This window comes from Myxocyprinus asiaticus, chromosome 9, assembly GCF_019703515.2.
Source record: "Myxocyprinus asiaticus isolate MX2 ecotype Aquarium Trade chromosome 9, UBuf_Myxa_2, whole genome shotgun sequence".
NCBI classification, from domain to species: Eukaryota; Metazoa; Chordata; class Actinopteri; order Cypriniformes; family Catostomidae; genus Myxocyprinus; species Myxocyprinus asiaticus.
This window is the reverse complement of record NC_059352.1, coordinates 25370578-25390018: the sequence shown is the minus strand read 5'-3', so window position 1 is coordinate 25390018 and position 19441 is coordinate 25370578. Positions and strand designations below refer to the sequence as shown.

Sequence of the window (19441 nt, the reverse complement as noted above, 5' to 3'; positions counted from 1 at the left end):
AGAAACAGAGAAATGATAAGCCACAAAGATAAAGGAAGACAAATGTAAAGGCAAGAGATAAGCACAGAGAAAAAGATATACTAAGCGAAGATCTTCCCAACAAAAAGAGAATACTTACAAGACAGAGTGCCATAACTGGCACATCCCTGCTGAAAAGACCAGCTTAGACCAGCAGGAATTTCCATGCTGGTTTAGACTGGTTTGGTGCTGGTCTAGCTGGTGGACCGGCATAACCATGCTTTTCACCTGCTAAAAATTCTGGTCAACCAGCATGATCTTTCTGGAGTAGCTGTTTGACCAAGGATGTCTTGCTTGTAAAACTAGTAAAGAAGCCTAATGGGGACACAAGCACACCAGCACCCCACACCAGAATCTCACTGGTCTTTTCAGCAGGGAAAACAAACCAGAAGAACACCAGATGGGGTCAGATATTGGTACATACTGAGCATTGGGTGCTGGGGGGATCTTACCAGTAGGTTCTGTAGCAGGAGATTCACTTGGAGGGGGGGAGCTCGGCACATTCTTAGGCGGAAGCGGAGGCAGTGCTGCAATCACATTAGTGCGGCTGAGACAAGCTCTTACATTCACCCCCCACCCACCCTCTGAAGACCACGCCTCCATGCCCCAAAGCACCATGCATAGGCAAGGTCTCATTCAGGTAGTCAGGGACAAACAGAGAGGGACTGTGGTATGGAATGACTAGCTCAGACTCTGACAACACTTCACTCTCTGTGACCTACTAATTATCATTAAATAACAATACTCTTATATTTTCACACTTTTATTTTAGTTGTTATTTTAATGTGTATGTATTTATTTAGTTTGCATATACAGTACTAGGGTTTGCACAGCCTGGTCAACTAGTATTCGATTAATTCTACCACTAATTAGCAACAGAATGAGGATAAATCCTCTTCCACAAAATGGGACCCAGTATAGCTGAGTGTCATTAGTTTTGAATGGTAATCTGTAATGACATCATATATTTGGAATTACACAAATGTGAAATGTGAAAATACACTCAATGAGCACTTTATTAGGAAGACTTGTACACCTACTTATTCATGTGATTATCTAATCAGCCAATCATGTGGTGCAATGCATAAAATTATGCAGATATAGATCAGGAGCTTCAGTTAATGTTCACATCAACCATCAGATGGAGGAAAAATGTCATTCTAAGTGATTTTGACAGTGGCATGATTGTTGGTGCCAGACGGGCTGGTTTGAGTATTTCTGTAACCGATGATCTCCTGGGAAATTCAAGCACAACAGTCTCTAGAGTTTACTCAGAATGGTGCCAAAACTAAACAAAAAAATATCCAGTGAGCAGCAGTTCTGCAGACGGAAACACCTTGTTGACGAGAGAGGTCAACGGAAAATGGCCAGACTGGTTTGAGCTGACAGAAAGGCTACGGTAACTCAGATAACCACTCTGTACAATTGTGGTGAGCAGAATAGCATCTCAGAATGCACAACACATCAAACCTTGAGGCGGATGGGCTACAACAGCAGAAGACCATAGTGTTCCTAATAAAGTACTCAGTGAGTGTAAATTGAACTCAGAGCTCTTTGCCTTCACTGCAATGCTGACTCCTGAGATAAGTCTGATTATGTCTGTAGTGTTCATATACAAGCTGAATTTTTTGCGAACCACTTTAAAATACATGAAATAAATGAAAATGTCAGCCAATGTGCTATAATCCAGTGGTACATCACTTTTTGTACCATTCATGACCATGAATATGGCATGAATCTGGCAATGGAGTTGACTCACTGACTAGCCAACTGCTATTCTAGAGGACTATTCGACTTGTAAAAAATGAGCAGTTGTGAAAGCCCTAGTATCTACATATGTTGCTGAAACAAATGTTGATTACCACAAAAATAATTTAGACTCATCCCTTCTTTAAAAGAATAAAAATAAATAACATTTGGGTTACAGTGCACTTTCAATGGAGGTGAATGGGGCCAATCCATAAATGTTAAAATACTCACTGTTTCAAAAGTAAAGCAATGAGAAGTAAACAATATAGCTGTTAACATAATTTTAGTATGATAAAATCGCTTACTAAACTTTTATCTGTAAAGTTATATCCAATTTTCGTTGCCATGAAGACATAACGCTGTGAACCCTAAAACGACCGCATAAACGATTTAAACAGCTTTACAGCTCAAATAATACATACGTTTTTAAAGAAAAATAAAAGTAAGTGCTTTTAAAATTTTTTATTTCTGTTTTTAAACCCTCCAAAAATTGTCACCATTCACTTCCATTGTAAGTGCCTCACTGTAACCACTATTTTATTTTTTTAAAGAAAAGGAGGTACGAGACAAAATCTTTTTTGTGGTAATCAACACTATGCCACAAAGTGTTGTTAACTGAGATTAACTTATATAGAACCCAGAATATTCCTTTAACCCAAGCTCACACATAAAGATCAATGTAATTTGGTTTTTAAGCTTTAGACAGACATCCAGTAAAAATAGGCCACATTGAGTAAATCATCATCAAATGACATCAGTACAGGATGAACTGAATGATTCTTATGACTTTGGTTGATTTTCCTGGCTAATGACTTGGGAAATTAGTAGGTTAATGGAGACTGCCAAAGGGAAAGTTATTAAAATAAAAAATCTGAAGCCATTCATGATTGTTCCACTCAGACGACCGTTCACTGTTTTAGAACTCATGGGTTTATGATACCAAGATGATGGCACATCATGCCACACAAGCAATGACTTACTTCCTGTAGGAAAAGGTCTTGCCAGAGTGGAGTCTGGGTGTTGCTCAGGCAGGGGTGCACCCCAAACCTCAGGTTCCTCTATCACCACTAATTTATAGAAGAGGATATGATACACAGTCGATGGGGAGCACAATTAACAGCTGTGTGACTCAAAATGTAATGAGGAAGTAATCACCATGCAACACTTTAAGTAACTCGGGATTCATTTTTGTCATAAATAGCTACAACAACATATAATTCTTGCAATCTCAAATAATGCAAATGGAATTGAGTGGGTTTTTATTTCAGACAAAAACAACAAAAAAAAAGAGTTAGCAGAATTGATTGATGTTCTATTCTGTAGTTCTGTTCATGTTACATAAACATTCTACTCCTAAGTGCTCATAGCTGATTATAGCCTTGAACAGTCGTACTTAAAGCTGAAGTGTGTCAGTTTTTTATGATAAAATACTTTCTCTCATTTCCCAGCTTAATATGCAAAGGCAACTCAAAGTAGCACATTTATAGGTGGATCGTCTTGAAAAGTGTAAGCTCTGTGGCGCTATCAAAACATTGCTTAGTTTGTTTAAGCATCCAGACCAGTGCGAATCAGCAACATTGAGTGTTCAGGAATCCCTTTTTTTTTTTTTTATCTGTTTTTCCAATTCCGTTTGAGGTTGCTAATGGCACAGAAAGTACACACTTCAGCTTTAAGTGTCATCTTACTTTATACCCTCTAACGAGTCCCCTAAAGACACATATATAACATAGAAAAAAATTTACTTTTGTTTGAGTGAATAAAGTGAAGAATAAGCACACAAAGAATTTGAGCTTTGATCAGGTTCTGTCAGATTGGGTGGTGACTGACTGTTAAAAATTCAGCAACTCTATTAAACCCTGCATAAATTGTATAACATATCAACATCCATAAACAACACTGAGGGATCAGGATATGGTGATCTACCTTCACTGGTCTTCTGCTCATCAAAGGCTGTCTCCAGCGGAGGACCGAATAAGGCTGTTGCATCCTCTGGCACAGGAGATTTCTTATTACTGAAATGGAGAAGAAAAAAGCCAGATCTGCATGGCTCATCCACACTAGTCTTGTGTAGCCAGACCTTTGACTAAAACGGTAAAGGTCTGGAATGAATAGCAGCTTAAATTGGCCAAGAACTGCTCACTTAGACAGTAAAACCTCTCTAACTGAAATGTAAAGCAATGAATCACAGTCAGTTTTGTCATTACGTGCCGCTAGGGACAGGGTTGTATGGGATATATCATACGATAATAAAAAACAGACATGGGGAAATAAATAATTTATATAATGGCGCAGCGGTCTCTGCGAGTGATTGCATAGAAAACACACGGTAAAATAGCTGAAAATACACTATATTGCCAAAAGTATTCGCTCACCCATCCAAATAATTGAATTCAGGTGTTCCAATCACTTCCATGGCCACAGGTGTATAAAATGAAGCACCTAGGCATGCAGACTGCTTCTACAAACATTTGTGAAAGAATGGGCCGCTCTCAGGAGCTCAGTGAATTCCAGCGTGGTACTGTGATAGGATGCCACCTGTGCAACAAGTCCAGTCGTGAAATTTCCTCGCTACTAAATATTCCACAGTCAACTGTCAGTGGTATTATAACAAAGTGGAAGCGACTGGGAATGACAGCAACTCAGCCACGTAGTGGTAGGCCACGTAAAATGACAGAGCGGGGTCAGCGGATGCTGAGGAGCATAGTGCGCAGAGGTCGCCAACTTTCTGCAGAGTCAATCGCTACAGACCTCCAAAGTTCATGTGGCCTTCAGATTAGCTCAAGAACAGTGCGTAGAGAGCTTCATGGAATGGGTTTCCATGGCCAAGCAGCTGCATCCAAGCCATACATCACCAAGTGCAATGCAATGCGTCGGCTGCAATGGTGTAAAGCACGCCGCCACTGGACTCTAGAGCAGTGGAGACGCGTTCTCTGGAGTGACGAATCACGCTTCTCCATCTGGCAATCTGATGGACGAGCCTGGGTTTGGTGGTTGCCAGGAGAACGGTACTTGTCTGACTGCATTGTGCCAACTGTGAAGTTTGGTGGAGGGGGGATTATGGTGTGGGGTTGTTTTTCAGGAGCTGGGCTTGGCCCCTTAGTTCCAGTGAAAGGAACTCTGAATGCTTCAGCATACCAAGAGATTTTGGACAATTCCATACTCCCAACTTTGTGGGAACAGTTTGAGGATGGCCCCTTCCTGTTCCAACATGACTGCGCACCAGTGCACAAAGCAAGGTCCATAAAGACTTGGATGAGCGAGTTTGGTGTGGAAGAACTTGACTGGCCTGCACAGAGTCCTGACCTCAACCTGATAGAGCACCTTTGGGATGAATTAGAGCGAAGACTGCGAGCCAAGCCTTCTCGTCCAACATCAGTGTCTGACCTCACAAATGCGCTTCTGGAAGAATGGTCAACAATTCCCATAAACACACTCCTAAACCTTGTGGAAAGCCTTCCCAGAAGAGTTGAAGCTGTTATAGCTGCAAAGGGTGGGCCGACGTCATATTAAACCCTATGGATTAAGAATGGGATGTCACTTAAGTTCATATGCGTCTAAAGGCAGATGAGCGAATACTTTTGGCAATATAGTGTATGTAGAGAGTGCAAGTACAGCACACAAAACCTCATCACAGAATATTCACAGACATAACTAAGCAGTAGCGGTTCTAGCTTGTATGGCACCCTGGACAAAACCCGCTTTAGCACATTTCGATTTCGATTTTTGTTGTTGTTGAAGAATATCAATGCAGTGCTGCCTTGTAAACGCTATAATAAGTGTGTATGTGCATGTAGATACCTAGCGGGCTCAGAAACAGGTGCAGGTGTTGGGGAAGGGGCAGGAGCTTGTACAAGCGTCGGAACAGCACGTCTCGGTCGTGCAATTTCTTCACCTGAGGGTTCACGTGAACACGAATGACATCACATGTGCATATACATGAAAGCACACTTTTCTGTACAAAATTCATTATGTTTCAAACACTTCAACAATATAGTATATAGTATAAGATTTTAATACAAAGTACACAGAAAACCCCTAAACCAAAGAATGCATTGTATTGTGTTAGTTTGTACTTCATGTGTACTTACCGGGTGTATTTCTCTTTGCCAGACCCTGAAACAGAAACAGAAGGCCAACAAATTCATAAGACTGAAAGCTCATTACACCGTATCAGTCAACAGCCAAGAGAAGTGCATTGTGGGGGTGATTTAATCAAGGAAATGGTGACTCAAATTCAGACAGAGACAGTGCATTGCAATGCCCTGTAAATTGCTGTTTCATATTGCAGTCTACAGCTGCCAGAAGAGCTGATTTCTGTGAGTGACTCAGGTGATGAAAAATCTTATCTTGACTCACTGATGCATTAGTCATAAATAACATTGTCATAAATTCTATTACATTAGATTTTCCATGGCTGCAGTGAATTTTCAAAATATAACATACTGTATAAGATTGCATTGCATTCAGCTTTTCAACTGAATTAGATGTTATTAGTTTTAAGTGCAAAATGATCTCTTTTGTACTAAAATTTGAGATAATATTGATTTATAACAGTGTATTGAGACATAATAGTGAATTATCAATGGAAAGACTCCCTCACACACCTTTATGCAAGAATCTAAAGCAACCAGCCAACAAATTATGAAAAGGCATTTGCTTGATCTCAAGTGTAAGCATTTCTTTTGGTCAGATGGGTCTATAGCTCATAAGTAAGCAAGTTTTCTATTCAGATGGGCCTTTATTTAGGTAGAAAAACTAAAAACAAAAGAGAGAGTTAGGGTGAAGCAGAGAAAATAAGAAAGCAATAATGTGAGCTTTATTAAAAAAATTACCTTAATGTGACATAATGATTATTAAACTTGCAACAAAATAACACCTAATTTGTGTACTTTTAAAAAACTCTATATGTGAAATATTAACAGTAAGAAGAGTTTACATGACTTTAAATATCTAATATTTTACTTATTTATGTTTTAGCACTGGGGAACAGAAACATATATTTGACTTACCGGGCTACGTCTCTGTGACCAGCAAAAAGGAAGAGAGAAGAGACACCTGGTCAGAGAGTGACAAATCAGTAATACAGACTTTGATCAAAAGAAAGCTTTGTTCCTTCACAGCAGGGCATGCATCATATTAGTGCATATTCACCACATTCACCTTCATAATGTGCTTTAGTTTTGCTTTTCACTGAAAAAATGAACAATTTTTTTTAAGACCCAAGAAAGGTAGTAGCAAGGCTAACCAGTAAAAAAAAAAAAAAAAAAAAAAAAGCCAAGAGAAACAAAGAAGCAGCAATACAGTGTTGGCTTAACTGTGAGATTTGTACTTACTACCTACATTGATATTACAATAAAACTGATATTCGATAAATCTAACTTCTGATGAGTGCCATTATACATAGAATTCCAGGGAAAAGACAATTTGTGAGAAAGAATTTGGTTTCAAAATGCCTTTTTCTGTATCTCAGCAATTCTTAAAAATGATGTTTACACACATATTGCCAACTTTGCACCTGTGTATACTGCTTGTCTCAGCACTGTTTAGTCCTCAGAGGATTTAAAAGCACAGAAAATAAGTACTGTGTACTATAAAGGGATTTAAAAGATTACATACTTAGTTTTACACCCTTATCAACATATAATATTTGAGGATGGTCAAAGCCATTGGTCATATAGTATTTATCGTTTGAAAAAGGTTGGACTTTGTAGCCATAAATTACACTTCTGGACCAAATTCAGAGTTAGAATAGAACTGCAATGACAACAAATTTATTTTCTGTTGACCAGCACTCCATCCTTGGACATCCATTCCTGCCCACTCCAATTCAGTTTCATTCTATTCCACTTTTATTCTGTTTTTCACTTCCGCATTGCTGGATAAAAACCAAGAGTTCAGTTTGAGGAATGAGTAGGGCTTGTGAGTTACAAGTGATTAGGATGATGTACCAGTGACAAAGTCTAATCCTATAGGCTCTTGGCAATTATCACAACGTGTCACCACCAATCAGAGCAAAGATTGGATAAGCAGGAAGAATGGCTTGAAACCAAAAGCTTTAAAGACCCCATGAAATCATGTGACAAGCAAAGTTTCCTTCCTGTGAAGACATTTTTCCTATTGAAACAGGAAGTTGGGATGGGACATATTGATGGTCTTGTCCCTTTTTTAATAGCCAATAGCCTTTAATTTAGATAATGGCCAAGAACAATGATTTGATACTTGCTATTGCTCAAAGGCAGGTAGTATTGAAGGAGGGTGCAATCACATTGAAGAGAATACTGTATATTATTGGACAGAAATCTGCATACACCTGTGAGTGCAAGATAAATCTGTAAATTGTAAAAGTATATATCTGCTAAAACCTAATTTTGTTCACTATGCTAGCATATAAATAGCCTCAAAGCTAATAGACATTAGGGCTAGGTATTGATCCAGATTTGATCTGATTCCATTTCACAAGCTCTCGATTCGATTCGATTCCGATTTCCATTCGATTTTAATTCATATGGGGTATATTTCTGTTACAATGTCCATTTTGCTTACATTTGAAAGAAATTCTCTCTTAGCTAATGCTCTTAATAATAAAGAGACCTTCTAACCTTCTATGAAACCCTTCTAGGTACAATTTGAAAATATAAATTTTACAAATTATATTTTATCATTCGTTTTTCATCATATTGGTCACATTTTAACTTTTGAAAATATTTCAAATTCAGTCTATTCCATCAATAAAGGTCTTGAAATTGCATATATTATGCTGAATATATATATATATATATATATATATTCAGCATAATATATGCAATATATCATATATATATATATATATATATATATATATATATATATATATATATATATATATATATATATATATTAGGTCAGGACTCTGTGGTGGCCAATTCATCTATGAAAATGATTCCTCATGCCCCCTGAACCACTTTTTCACAATTTGAGCCTGATGAATCTTGGCATTGTCATCCTAGAATATGCCCGTGCCATCAGGGAAGAAAAAAATCCATTGATGGGATAACCTGATCATTCAGAACATTCAGGTAGTCAGCTGAATTCATTTTATTGCCGCATAAAGTTGCCGAGCCTAGACCTGACCAATTGAAGCAACCTCAGATAATAACACTGCCTCCAGAGGCTTGTAGAGTGGGCATTATGCACTATGGATGATGGGTGCATTGCTTCATGCGCTTCCCTTCTTACCCTGAGGCGCCCATCACTTTGGAACAGAGGAAATCTGGACTCATCAGACCACATTCCCTTTTTCCATTGCTCCACAGTCCAATCTTTATGCTCCCTAGCAACTTGAAGTTGCTTTTTCAGATTAGCCTCACTAACAAGTGGCTTTCTTGTGGCCACACAGCTGTTTAGTACCAATCCTGTAAGTTCTTGTCACATGTGTGGAAATGCTCTTACTTTCACTATTAAACATAGCTGTGAGTTCTACTGTCGATTTTTTACTGTGTGAATTCACCAAGCATTTTAGTGATCTCCGATCACGATCATTCAAGGTTTTTCTCTGACCACATTTCTTCCGCGAAGCTGACGGTTCACCACTATACTTCCAGGTATTAATAATGCGTTGGACAGTTCTTAACCCAATTCCAGTGATTTCAGCAATCTCCTTAGTTGTTTTCTTTGCTTGATGCAGGCCAATAATTTGCCCCTTCTGAACCACAGTAACATCTTTTCCACGACCACGGGATACGTCTTCCGACATGGTTGTTTAAGAAATGAGAATCTACACACTGCATCAGTTAAGGTTAAAAGAATTGTTGCCAGCTGAAACATATTAATCACTGCAATAATGATGCAATCATAGGCTCTTTCGTATCTGCTTATTTAAATCCAAATGGTGACTTTTTTTTTGGCCAGGCAGTGTATTTACAAGTATTTACATTGATATGTAGAACACTGTCTTTTTAAGACTACCGGCATCAGCCAGTGAGCGCATATAACGAGAGAGGACGTACTGTACTTGTTTTCTTTAGCGCATCCATGTGTGATTAGAATGAAATGTTTCTTTCTTTTTTTTTTTTTTTTTTTTTAAATCAACAACTGACTGTAAAGAACAGAAAGGCTATTAAAAGATACATTATTCAGTGACAAATGGATTGTGTGGATCTTGTCTTTGGACACACAGAACTAGTTAAACCAAAATTTTAATCTCAACACGCAGTGAAAGGATTAAGGTGCAACAACTTCTTCGCAACTATACTTCACAAACACTGCTGAGTGAAATATGAAAGTTTACCAGCCAGTGGATAATCACAGACATTTTTAGTCGCATAGTGTGAAATTTGGTCGCACAGGCAAGTGATTTACATGCATAATAGAGGGTTGCCGCATATAGTAAAAGATTGATCATGGGATTTAAGAATGGATGTCAAGGTCGTTCAAATGAAGATCGCGATGCATCGGAAAATCTATATTTTAACCTATTCCAATTAGAAATGGATGAAAAACCATATAAAAGCCAATCCAATTATTATTTCATGGTGTCTTTAATATAAGAGCTGGACTGATGATTAAGGCTGCCCACTCATTCTAACAATAAACAATACTGTCAAAATTAAACAAGAACATTCATAAACTCTGAATGCAACAGGACATGATCAAAATTTGTTGTTCACCTAAAATAAATTCAGCACACTCATGTCCACGCATGAACAGCACATCATACAGTGTCTATTTACAGAGATGCATGTCGTTAAAAAAAGCTGATGAGAGCTCAGCCATCAGTGTGCCTGTCTCAGTATCCAGCAGTCTATCCCTTAAATACCAAACTGACCCTAGATCAGCTCTTAATGGCATATTAAACACCACGCATGCTACCTCCACCATGCCGAAAGAGAAATGTGAGAAGATGGCACACTGAAAGAGGAAGACAAAGTATAAATAGCTTACCGGACTATTCCTCTATAAACAGCCAGCATGAGAGTGAGGATACAAACAGAAACACAGGCAGGCAGAGAGACAGAAGAAGAGGAAGCATGATCTACATTAGTGTATATCTGATAAGCATGCACAATCACAGGATGATAGTGAATTACAAACGAATGATATGAGGTCTTCTATGTTCAAACATAGACTACAGTGTGATACAACACACAGAACAAATCTGCTTTGTCAATTTGTCTGGGTCAACCACAGATATTACCCCCAGTGCATTATATATCTTAGCTAATAAGGAGACCAATCAAACCTGGCAGCACATCAAGATCTCTATGAGTGACCCGAATTAATGACTCGTCATTGAACACTTTCTATTCGAGTGAGTGCTTCCATGGGATACTAAATATCAAAGATCAACCACACAATCCCTTAATGTATTAAAGGGATATTTCACCCAAAAAAGAAACTCTTATCAAACTGTCATCATTTACTCTCCGTCATGTCATTCCAAAATCAAAACCTTTGTTCAAAGATATATTGCCAAATGTCCAGAATGCTCTTTTCCATACAATACAAATAAATGGGGAATGGTGTGACGAGTCTTGATATGCCTTATTTTAATTGAATGAGACTTTTTCAGCAAAAACGACTTACAAGATTCCCGCAACTTTTGACCAATGATTTTTCATGATTTTTCCAGTTGTTTGTGATTACGGATAAGGATTTTTAATAATAATTTAATTTAATATACTCACTAAGAGCAATTACTAGCCAATTTTAGAGAGCATAACTAAAAAAATATTCACTTAGAAATTTCCATGACTTTAACATTTCTTTTTTGAGGTTTTATTAATTTCCATAAACATATAAAACAGTCATATTTCCATGTTTCCATAATCCTGCACTTCAATTTAGGTATTTTCCTCACACAAATCTATCATATGGCTTCAGAAGTCTTGGAATACAGAGCACACGTCTTATGGACTACTTTGACTGTGCTTTTAAGTTGTTTTTGGAGCTTGACAGCCCTAGTCCCCAATTTGAAAAAGAGCACTCTGGATATTATATATCTGCAATTAGTGCAATATATGTTCTGTTCTACAGAAGGATCTAGAAACTCTAACGGGTTTGGAATGACATTAGGGCGATTGAATGATTTTTTCAACAAAAAAACAAAAAAACTTTTTTAGGTAAAATATTTCTTTATTAATGCATTAAAAGAATGTGTGGTTGATCTTTGATATTTATTAGTACATGGGGGCCCTGACTAACTCTTTAATAAATCAAACTAGCTTTTGCAAACTAAAATCAACTACACACATGCTAGTGCAGCTACGATCTGCCACACAGCATGGAATTAAGACAGTAGAGACAGCTCAGAGTTTTTAACATGTGTAGATGGTGGCCTTATTAACTCTTGTTGGATGACTGCCCATATACAAGAGGCTTAATAAAGAAGCAAGCCTTATCAATAAAACTTGAACACCAGCTGGAACTCAGCACCTGGTGTTCTATAATAAGATCCTTCATGCCTTTGTAATCTGCTTGCACTCCACCCTGATTCCACCATTACATTTATTTTTCACTGTCTTCTGGCTGGATGCATGTACCTTATATATATATATATATATATATAGAGAGAGAGAGAGAGAGAGAGAGAGAGAGAGAGAGAGAGAGAGAGAGAGAGAGAGAGAGAGAGAGAGAGAGAGAGAGCGCAAAATCTCAAGTGCACAGTTTCTGTCATTCAACCTTTGCTTCCATTTTCTTTCTGAAGAGAATTCATGGCTAATCCATCACCATGGTTACACACGTATGCACAGGTTGCCATGGCACAGGATAGGCATGTGACTAATGTTTAATTTATGAGTAGGGAATGCCAAGCATTCCAGCATACTGGACAAAGTAGATTTCAGTCCCTGAAGTCAACATGAGACTGCTTAACGTTATCAAGAAAGCTTTATCTGTGAAGCGTTTCAATGCGAGCTTCACAACATGCAGTTTCCTATCAATATGCAAGCACTAAATTAAATTAAAAAGCACCGTTTAAGGGTAAGACAGCTCAAAGATTTAATATTTGCAGGTGGTGCTTTTAGGCAAAGACAGTTCACTTGGCGGCCATGTTTATAATGCCTCCTTTCCAGTCATGCAAGTACAGCTTCAATCTACTTGAATGGGGAAAGACCAAATCTCCAGAACTGTTGGTCAAGATTACATTCCAATAACATACGTATTTCAAATCATGAATAAAAACTGATAACAATGGAATGCTACTTTAGCTTAAATCACATAATTAAACTGTACTGTGTAACTTTTTAGGCTGGTCAAGCTAGCAAGCATGCAGATTCTAGAGTACACAAACAGGCAATTGGCTATTTAAACTGTGGCGGGATTTCCAGACCTACAATCGCTGTATTGAGCATTGCAATGCCTCTATTAAAAAAGTTGATTGGCTCGTTTAACTATAAAGCCCAAAGTATACTTCGGCCAGACGCGGATGCTCAGAACACGTGATGCAAATCTCCTCATCAGCAGAGTGCTTGAGCACTGAACACGTGCAGCCCGATTTTTCTTACCAGAATGTGCATGCGCCTGGAGTTATTTGCACTAATAAGTGGGTCCACAAGGTGGCAACACTCACATTTGAGCCGCTGCTGTCATGAAGAAGTGCTAGAAGATGTAATTGCTGCTAAACTTCAGGAGATGAAGGTAAAAACAACAACAGTGGATGTTCAAGTCAAGAGAGCGTGTGTGACGAGGTCTGGAGATAAAATACCAGCATTTGTATAACTTGAGTCTGAAGGAATATAAAAACATCTTTATGGGTCTAAACTCCATAGCAGTTGCAGTTGTAGTCATTCGCCAACCGCCTGTGTATATGCGCACAGTTATATGGAGTATACTTTGACAGGCTCTCATTCGACTGTACGCAGACGTTGAGTGTTCGCGTCAAAATCAAAGTATACCTAGGGCTTAAGGCAAGACTATAGTCAGTATATAAGTCACTGATTTTTGAAATAAGGGACAAAACATATTTTTACAAGAGTTTTTTTTTTTAATTATAAATTGATTTGAAATTGATATATTTGTATACAAAGGTCTCAGCTAACAAACCATGTAAGGGAACAGGTATTTATATAAACGCTTTTTTCTGAAAATGGACATTTATTCACTTTATAACTTAAATCTTACTGTAATTTCTGTCAACTCCGTCAGACACACTAAAAGCATACTATTTTAATTTTAATCCATACAACAAGAGTGTAAAGTCTTTAATTATCTAATAATCATGCTCTGTAAAGGAGTTAAGTGATAAAATACATTCTATAATTTATTTTTCTGTTTTCACACTATTCTGAAAATTCTGACGGAGTTGACAAAATTTTTATATTTTTCCATCTTAACCATGTGTTGTACAATGGAGCCATTTTGTTTTTGTTTTTCTTCAGTTGAATCTTCCTCTATAACCTAAACTAAAATGGCAAAATTATTTCACAAGCCTTAACAGAAATGATCACAATGGGATGACGGTGTTGACATGTTGAAGCTGTGACTGCAGACATTTAAACATTGTTTGTTTGAAATATATAAAAATATTAACATTTCCAGACCATGTGTCCTACTGTTGCATCTACCATGAGCAGGAAGTGGGAAAGGGGTACTCGGATTTATAGCTGACCATGGCATTGCCTGATTTATTCAGGTTTATAATCTGATGGAGTTGACGCAAAGTGAGGACACAACTTTGATAGGCAGTTTTTTATGGAAAAAATAATAAATTTTTTACTTTATGTATTGTATCTTTCCTTTGATATTTATATGTATGAATTTGTTGCATTTTTACACTTTGTTAGGCAGTTTAACATTGTGACCTCTTGCTGAGGACAGGTTAAGTTACTGTACATGGACTTCCAAGTATAGAGCAAGCATTTTGAAAATATTCTAATGAAATTATTTAAAATTATAAGTAATAAATGCCCTGAGTATACACATTTCCTTTAGATTGAACTTTTTTCAGTATTTTTATTATTATGAATTTCTTCATTTTTTACATAAATAGGACTTCTGTATGCAGGACATGTTTTGTCCCTTATCTCAGTAATCAGTAAAGTACTACAATTTCTCCAATTCATATACAAGTGATCAATTTGTCCCCCTTATAATGGGTGTTTCTCATTTCTAAGAACACAAGAGAACGGACTTGAGCGTTTGCGTCAAAATCGAAGTATACCTAGGGCTTAAGGCGGCACTCAAGTCAGCATATAAGTGCTATAATTTTCCAATTCATTTACAAGTGATCCATTTGTTCTCCTTATAATGGGTGTTTCTCACTTCTAAGTGAGACGTCAGACTTACGCAAGCTTACAGCGGGAAACTGTTTGAGAGAAAACACGTAGTGCCGCAATGACTTCTGGGACTTCAAATGGGATTTCGTGCACAAGTTACCATATGATGCATCTTCGATATTCGGCCTGATCAAGATCACATCCAAGCAATTTTATGCATTCTTGGCACTTGTGTTCTTGAGTTTTGGAATTGAATTTTGACAGTGCATGATGTCTCTGATGTGGTTTAGCATTCATTAAACATTCTGAGAGAGCAATTCATACAATGATATTGCAGATTTAAACTAAACTTCGGGAATACAGTTAATGAAATCCCCAGAAAATATAATTACTTTGTGTCAGCTAAAGACCAACCTGAGCACCAATTAATTTCAAGAACAGGGAAGTACATGATAAACCCTGCTAGCTTAAGGTAGAGTAGGTGGTCCCGAGTTATAGTTCTTCAAGTAAGATTGATCAACAAGATACATTTAAAAGGTTTTGAAACAGTTATCTGTGTGTGTGAATAATTTAAAGCACAACTTCTTCATGTGACACATTCTGGCCCAGATGCTTGTGCTCTGTACGTACTGAACCATGCAGTAAAGCTATTGCGCCCAGTTTCCAAGTTGAATTATTAAGAGAGAACAGAGTGAGGCTCCAGAGGGAGACTGTACCTGTACTTCCTACTCAGTCTGACTCAAAGAGGCCTCATCTACAACATACCTCATCTGAATGACCTCTGTTAGACAGACTTCAAATTACATCACTGGCAAAAATCTCAAAAGTCAATAATTCAGCTATGAGAGAGAGAGTACTTGCAGAATCTTAATGGAAATCCTTATCAAAGGGTCCTACTATAGAGACTAGAGGCTCTAAATATATTCTCTGTTGTGGGTAAAGCCAAGTGTACACTACACGACTCCAGCTCATCTCCTTTGACATTTGAAGTTGGCGACTGGTCCACGTCAAATATTCTCAGATGTCACGACGAACGGTCTTATAGTGTGCGCACTTCTGCGACAAGCCCTGACAAGTTGCAGATGCTATGACGGATTACCTAGACGTCTTGTCGAAATGTGCGTGCACTGTCCCGATGAGCGAGAGACTGATGAGTCACAGCCAATAAAATACAGAGAGAATGCAAGAGGAGAGCAAGGTATTGGGAAGCAGGAGACAAAAAAGTATTAGAAAATAAAATAAAACATCACTGACTTCTCCTTACCCGCTGTCTTTATTGTTTTTAGCTGTTTTTCTTTTTTCCTTCGCAAATAAGTATAAATAAGATGAAAACAGGCGAGAGCCGTTCTTTCATGTTTGTTGACATGTTATCAAGATTAAACTGCACGAGTTTGTGAATGAATTTCGTTCTCTTCATTTTAAGATGCATTTTGGGTGGGGGCCTGGGTAGCTCAGCAAGTAAAGATGCTGACTACCACACCTGGAGTCGCAAGTTCGAAGTGACTCCAGTCAGGCTTCCTAAGCAACCAAGTGGTCTGGTTACTAGGGTGAACCGTTGGGTTAACCTCCTCGTGGTCGCTATAATGTGGTTCTCGCTCTCGGTGGGGCACGTGGTGAGTTGTGTGTGGATGCAGTGGAGAATAGCGTGAAGCCTCCACACACACTAGGTCTCCGCAGTAACATGCTCAACAAGTCATGTGATAAGATGCACGGGTTGACGGTCTCAGACGCGGAGGCAACTGAGATTCGGCGAGTCATTATGCCACTATGAGGACTTAGAGAGCATTGAGATTTGGGCATTCCAAATTGGGGATGAAAGGGGAGAAAATCCCCCCCCCCCAAAAAAGGAAAGAAAAAAAGATGCATTTTGGGCAATCCATTTGAAATGGGACGGTGGTAAAGAAAGCTGTAACAGCCGTTTTTTTGCTGGTTATGTGCGGATTTAAAGGGAAATAATTGTACAATCTGAAAATGTAAAAAAGCGAATGCATGAACATGCACAATAGGGACACAGATATGAGAAGCATGCACATTAGAAGCCCAGTTACAGAAAATGCCCTAAAATAACTCAGAATTCTGCTCTAAAGGTCACGTTTAATTAAGAGAAACTGTGTGCCAGTTTATACCACTTTCTTTCTCTTCTTTTGCTTTTTGTGCTTTATTATCATTCAGCAAAACACAGACATATTGATTGATGTATGTCTTCATGAAATCAGAGATCCTCTCCTTGAAATCTGAACACAAGTGGTCAAAAGAGACGACCAGGTGTAACAGTGATGTGTCTCGCTTGTACATATTTGATCGGATCACCCAAAACGCATCTTAATACCAGGTGTACACAGCCTCAGTCGGAGATGAATGCAACACCACAGAACTTTCTTGTAAGTAATATTTTCTTGGACATATACCATGGTAGAACCAAGAGTTCTTTGAAGTACCTTGGCATATCATGCAAATACCAAGGTACATTAATAATACAATAATTTAGTACCACTGTATTTATCAAACTACCATGTTACTATAATCTAATACCATCAGAGTACCATGGTACAACTTAGTTTTTTGAAAGGAGGTTTGTGTTGATAACCCAGCAGAGAATGACTTGATAAGAATAACCAGGTGCTTTCCAAACAGAAATAGAGTATCTCCTGAAGGCTGTTTGAAGACCATGTTTACATTCGTCATGACAGTTTACACTAACACACAAAGATTTCCATGTGTAGAAGGCACGACCTAGGGATTAATCAAAAGCACACTAAAATAGTTCTAAGTAATAAGGTTATGCAAAAATGCAGCTTTAATGGCAAGTTGTTAAGTGAAAGAGCAGGTAGGAGTTTTTGGGCAATAAAAATGGTAGGCAGCTTCTTTTGAACCACTACGAACCACGCTGCAAACCAACCTCCACAGTGTGATAGCCTGATATCACTAACAGAATAAGCCCAGTTGTACAGATCTGAACTCCTACAAGCAAGGCTCCATGATAAACAAGCCATTTGTAACTACAAGTGCTGGCTTGTGGCTTTTGTCACCATGTGGCTTTACAACTGAGTTGACAAGGAAGTTAACAATGAACCCAAAGCACTTGCTCCTTTACAGGAGCCTCCTTTATAATATCTACACCAAAGCAACCAGCTGTTTCCTCTCATTACTGCCAGAGACATTAATGTCCATGATTGTGAGAAAATGTCTCTCTGATCACTTTATGCAGTTAGTGAGTCTACAGTCAACACAAACCAGACCAAAGCACCCATGATCTTGTAAAATTTACATAAAAAACGTTAAAGCTATATGACAGCCACAGTTTTGTTTATCACTGGATGTGGTACCATGGTAATACCAAGGTATTCTTTTAAAGGATTACTCCTGGTTCAATACAAGTTAAGCTCAATTGACAGCATTAGTGGCATAAAATTGATTATCACAAAAAAAAAAAAAAAAAAAACAGAGAAAAATTTGAAAATCTAGGTTCCAGTGAGGCACTTACATTTACAAGTGAATGGGGCCAATTCGTAAACGTTAAAAGATTCACTGTTTTACCAAGTATATGGTGATAATAATTAGGTACCATCTATGGTATATATCAGCGTACCATGGTATTACTGATACCATCACTGGTACAATCATGTTGCTTTTGGTACAAATAGTATTAACACATCTTACAAAACAGAGACAAAATTGTGTAATGTGGCATTAAAGAGTGAAAGATGAGAGGAAATGACATCATGAGCTATGGATGCATGGGTAACATTGCTTGGACTCACCAGAGGCGAGGGAGACAGAGCTATGTTGCCTATGGAGGCTTTTAATTCATCTACCGAGGGAGCTGCAATGCTAGGGTCTACCGGCAGGGGTTTGATCTTGATCTTAAACTTTTTGCGGTGGTCCTCCTCTTCTTCAGACTCACTAGAGGAGAAAAAGTGAGTCTTCTCTTTCTGGACTGGTAGAGGGATATTAAGGAGTCAGTTGTCATGAGTGTAACACTAGCTGAATAATGTTGACATTGGGTTGTTTTATCAAAAGAGTAATCAGATAATTGAAAGAAAAACAATTAGATGGGAAAAACAAATTGTCACTATAACATACTGTAATTATGAAATTATTAATAAATAGTAAAACAGTAGATTAATTGTACAAATTCCACAATTTGTGACTTAGTTGAAGGATATCTCCCTCTTCTTCTTCTGGCCTTATGCTATAGCCTTCTTCATCTACCTCAGGAGAATTCTGCAAAAGATAAGTATTTATGTCAGTCTTCATTATAAATGCAATGGCTGGTATTATTCAATTCATATTCAAATTATATTCAAATTATTTTCAGTTTGTAGTCCTAAAACCCAGAAGAGAATCTGCATTTTCGAGTCATGGGCTCCCTTAGGAATTTCTAATGGGCTTTTAAAATAGTGGCTTCTGATTTCTGAGTAAAATAAGATCTGTGGTTTAACATTACTTTAAGAGACTTCCACATTTTGTTCTATAACATAAAT

The 19441-nt window shown here is 37.9% G+C and overlaps 1 protein-coding gene across 21 annotated transcripts in view; it reads right to left on the bottom strand.

The window, feature by feature from the left end:
* LOC127446333 (SH3-containing GRB2-like protein 3-interacting protein 1) overlaps window positions 1-19441 on the bottom strand; it is a 129465-nt gene that overhangs the window by 33110 nt on the left and 76914 nt on the right. For 19 of the 21 annotated variants that reach the window (XM_051707182.1, XM_051707183.1, XM_051707184.1 and 16 more), the window contains 8 exons: window positions 19124-19181; window positions 18719-18897; window positions 6777-6788; window positions 5856-5880; window positions 5566-5659; window positions 3691-3779; window positions 2748-2834; window positions 471-545 (listed from right to left, as the gene is read on the bottom strand). In XM_051707182.1, the coding sequence (XP_051563142.1) occupies window positions 471-545; window positions 2748-2834; window positions 3691-3779; window positions 5566-5659; window positions 5856-5880; window positions 6777-6788; window positions 18719-18897; window positions 19124-19181 (619 nt within the window). The remainder of the gene's footprint in view (window positions 1-470; window positions 546-2747; window positions 2835-3690; window positions 3780-5565; window positions 5660-5855; window positions 5881-6776; window positions 6789-18718; window positions 18898-19123; window positions 19182-19441) is intronic. The other 2 variants (XM_051707177.1, XM_051707180.1) reach the window with 2 other exon arrangements.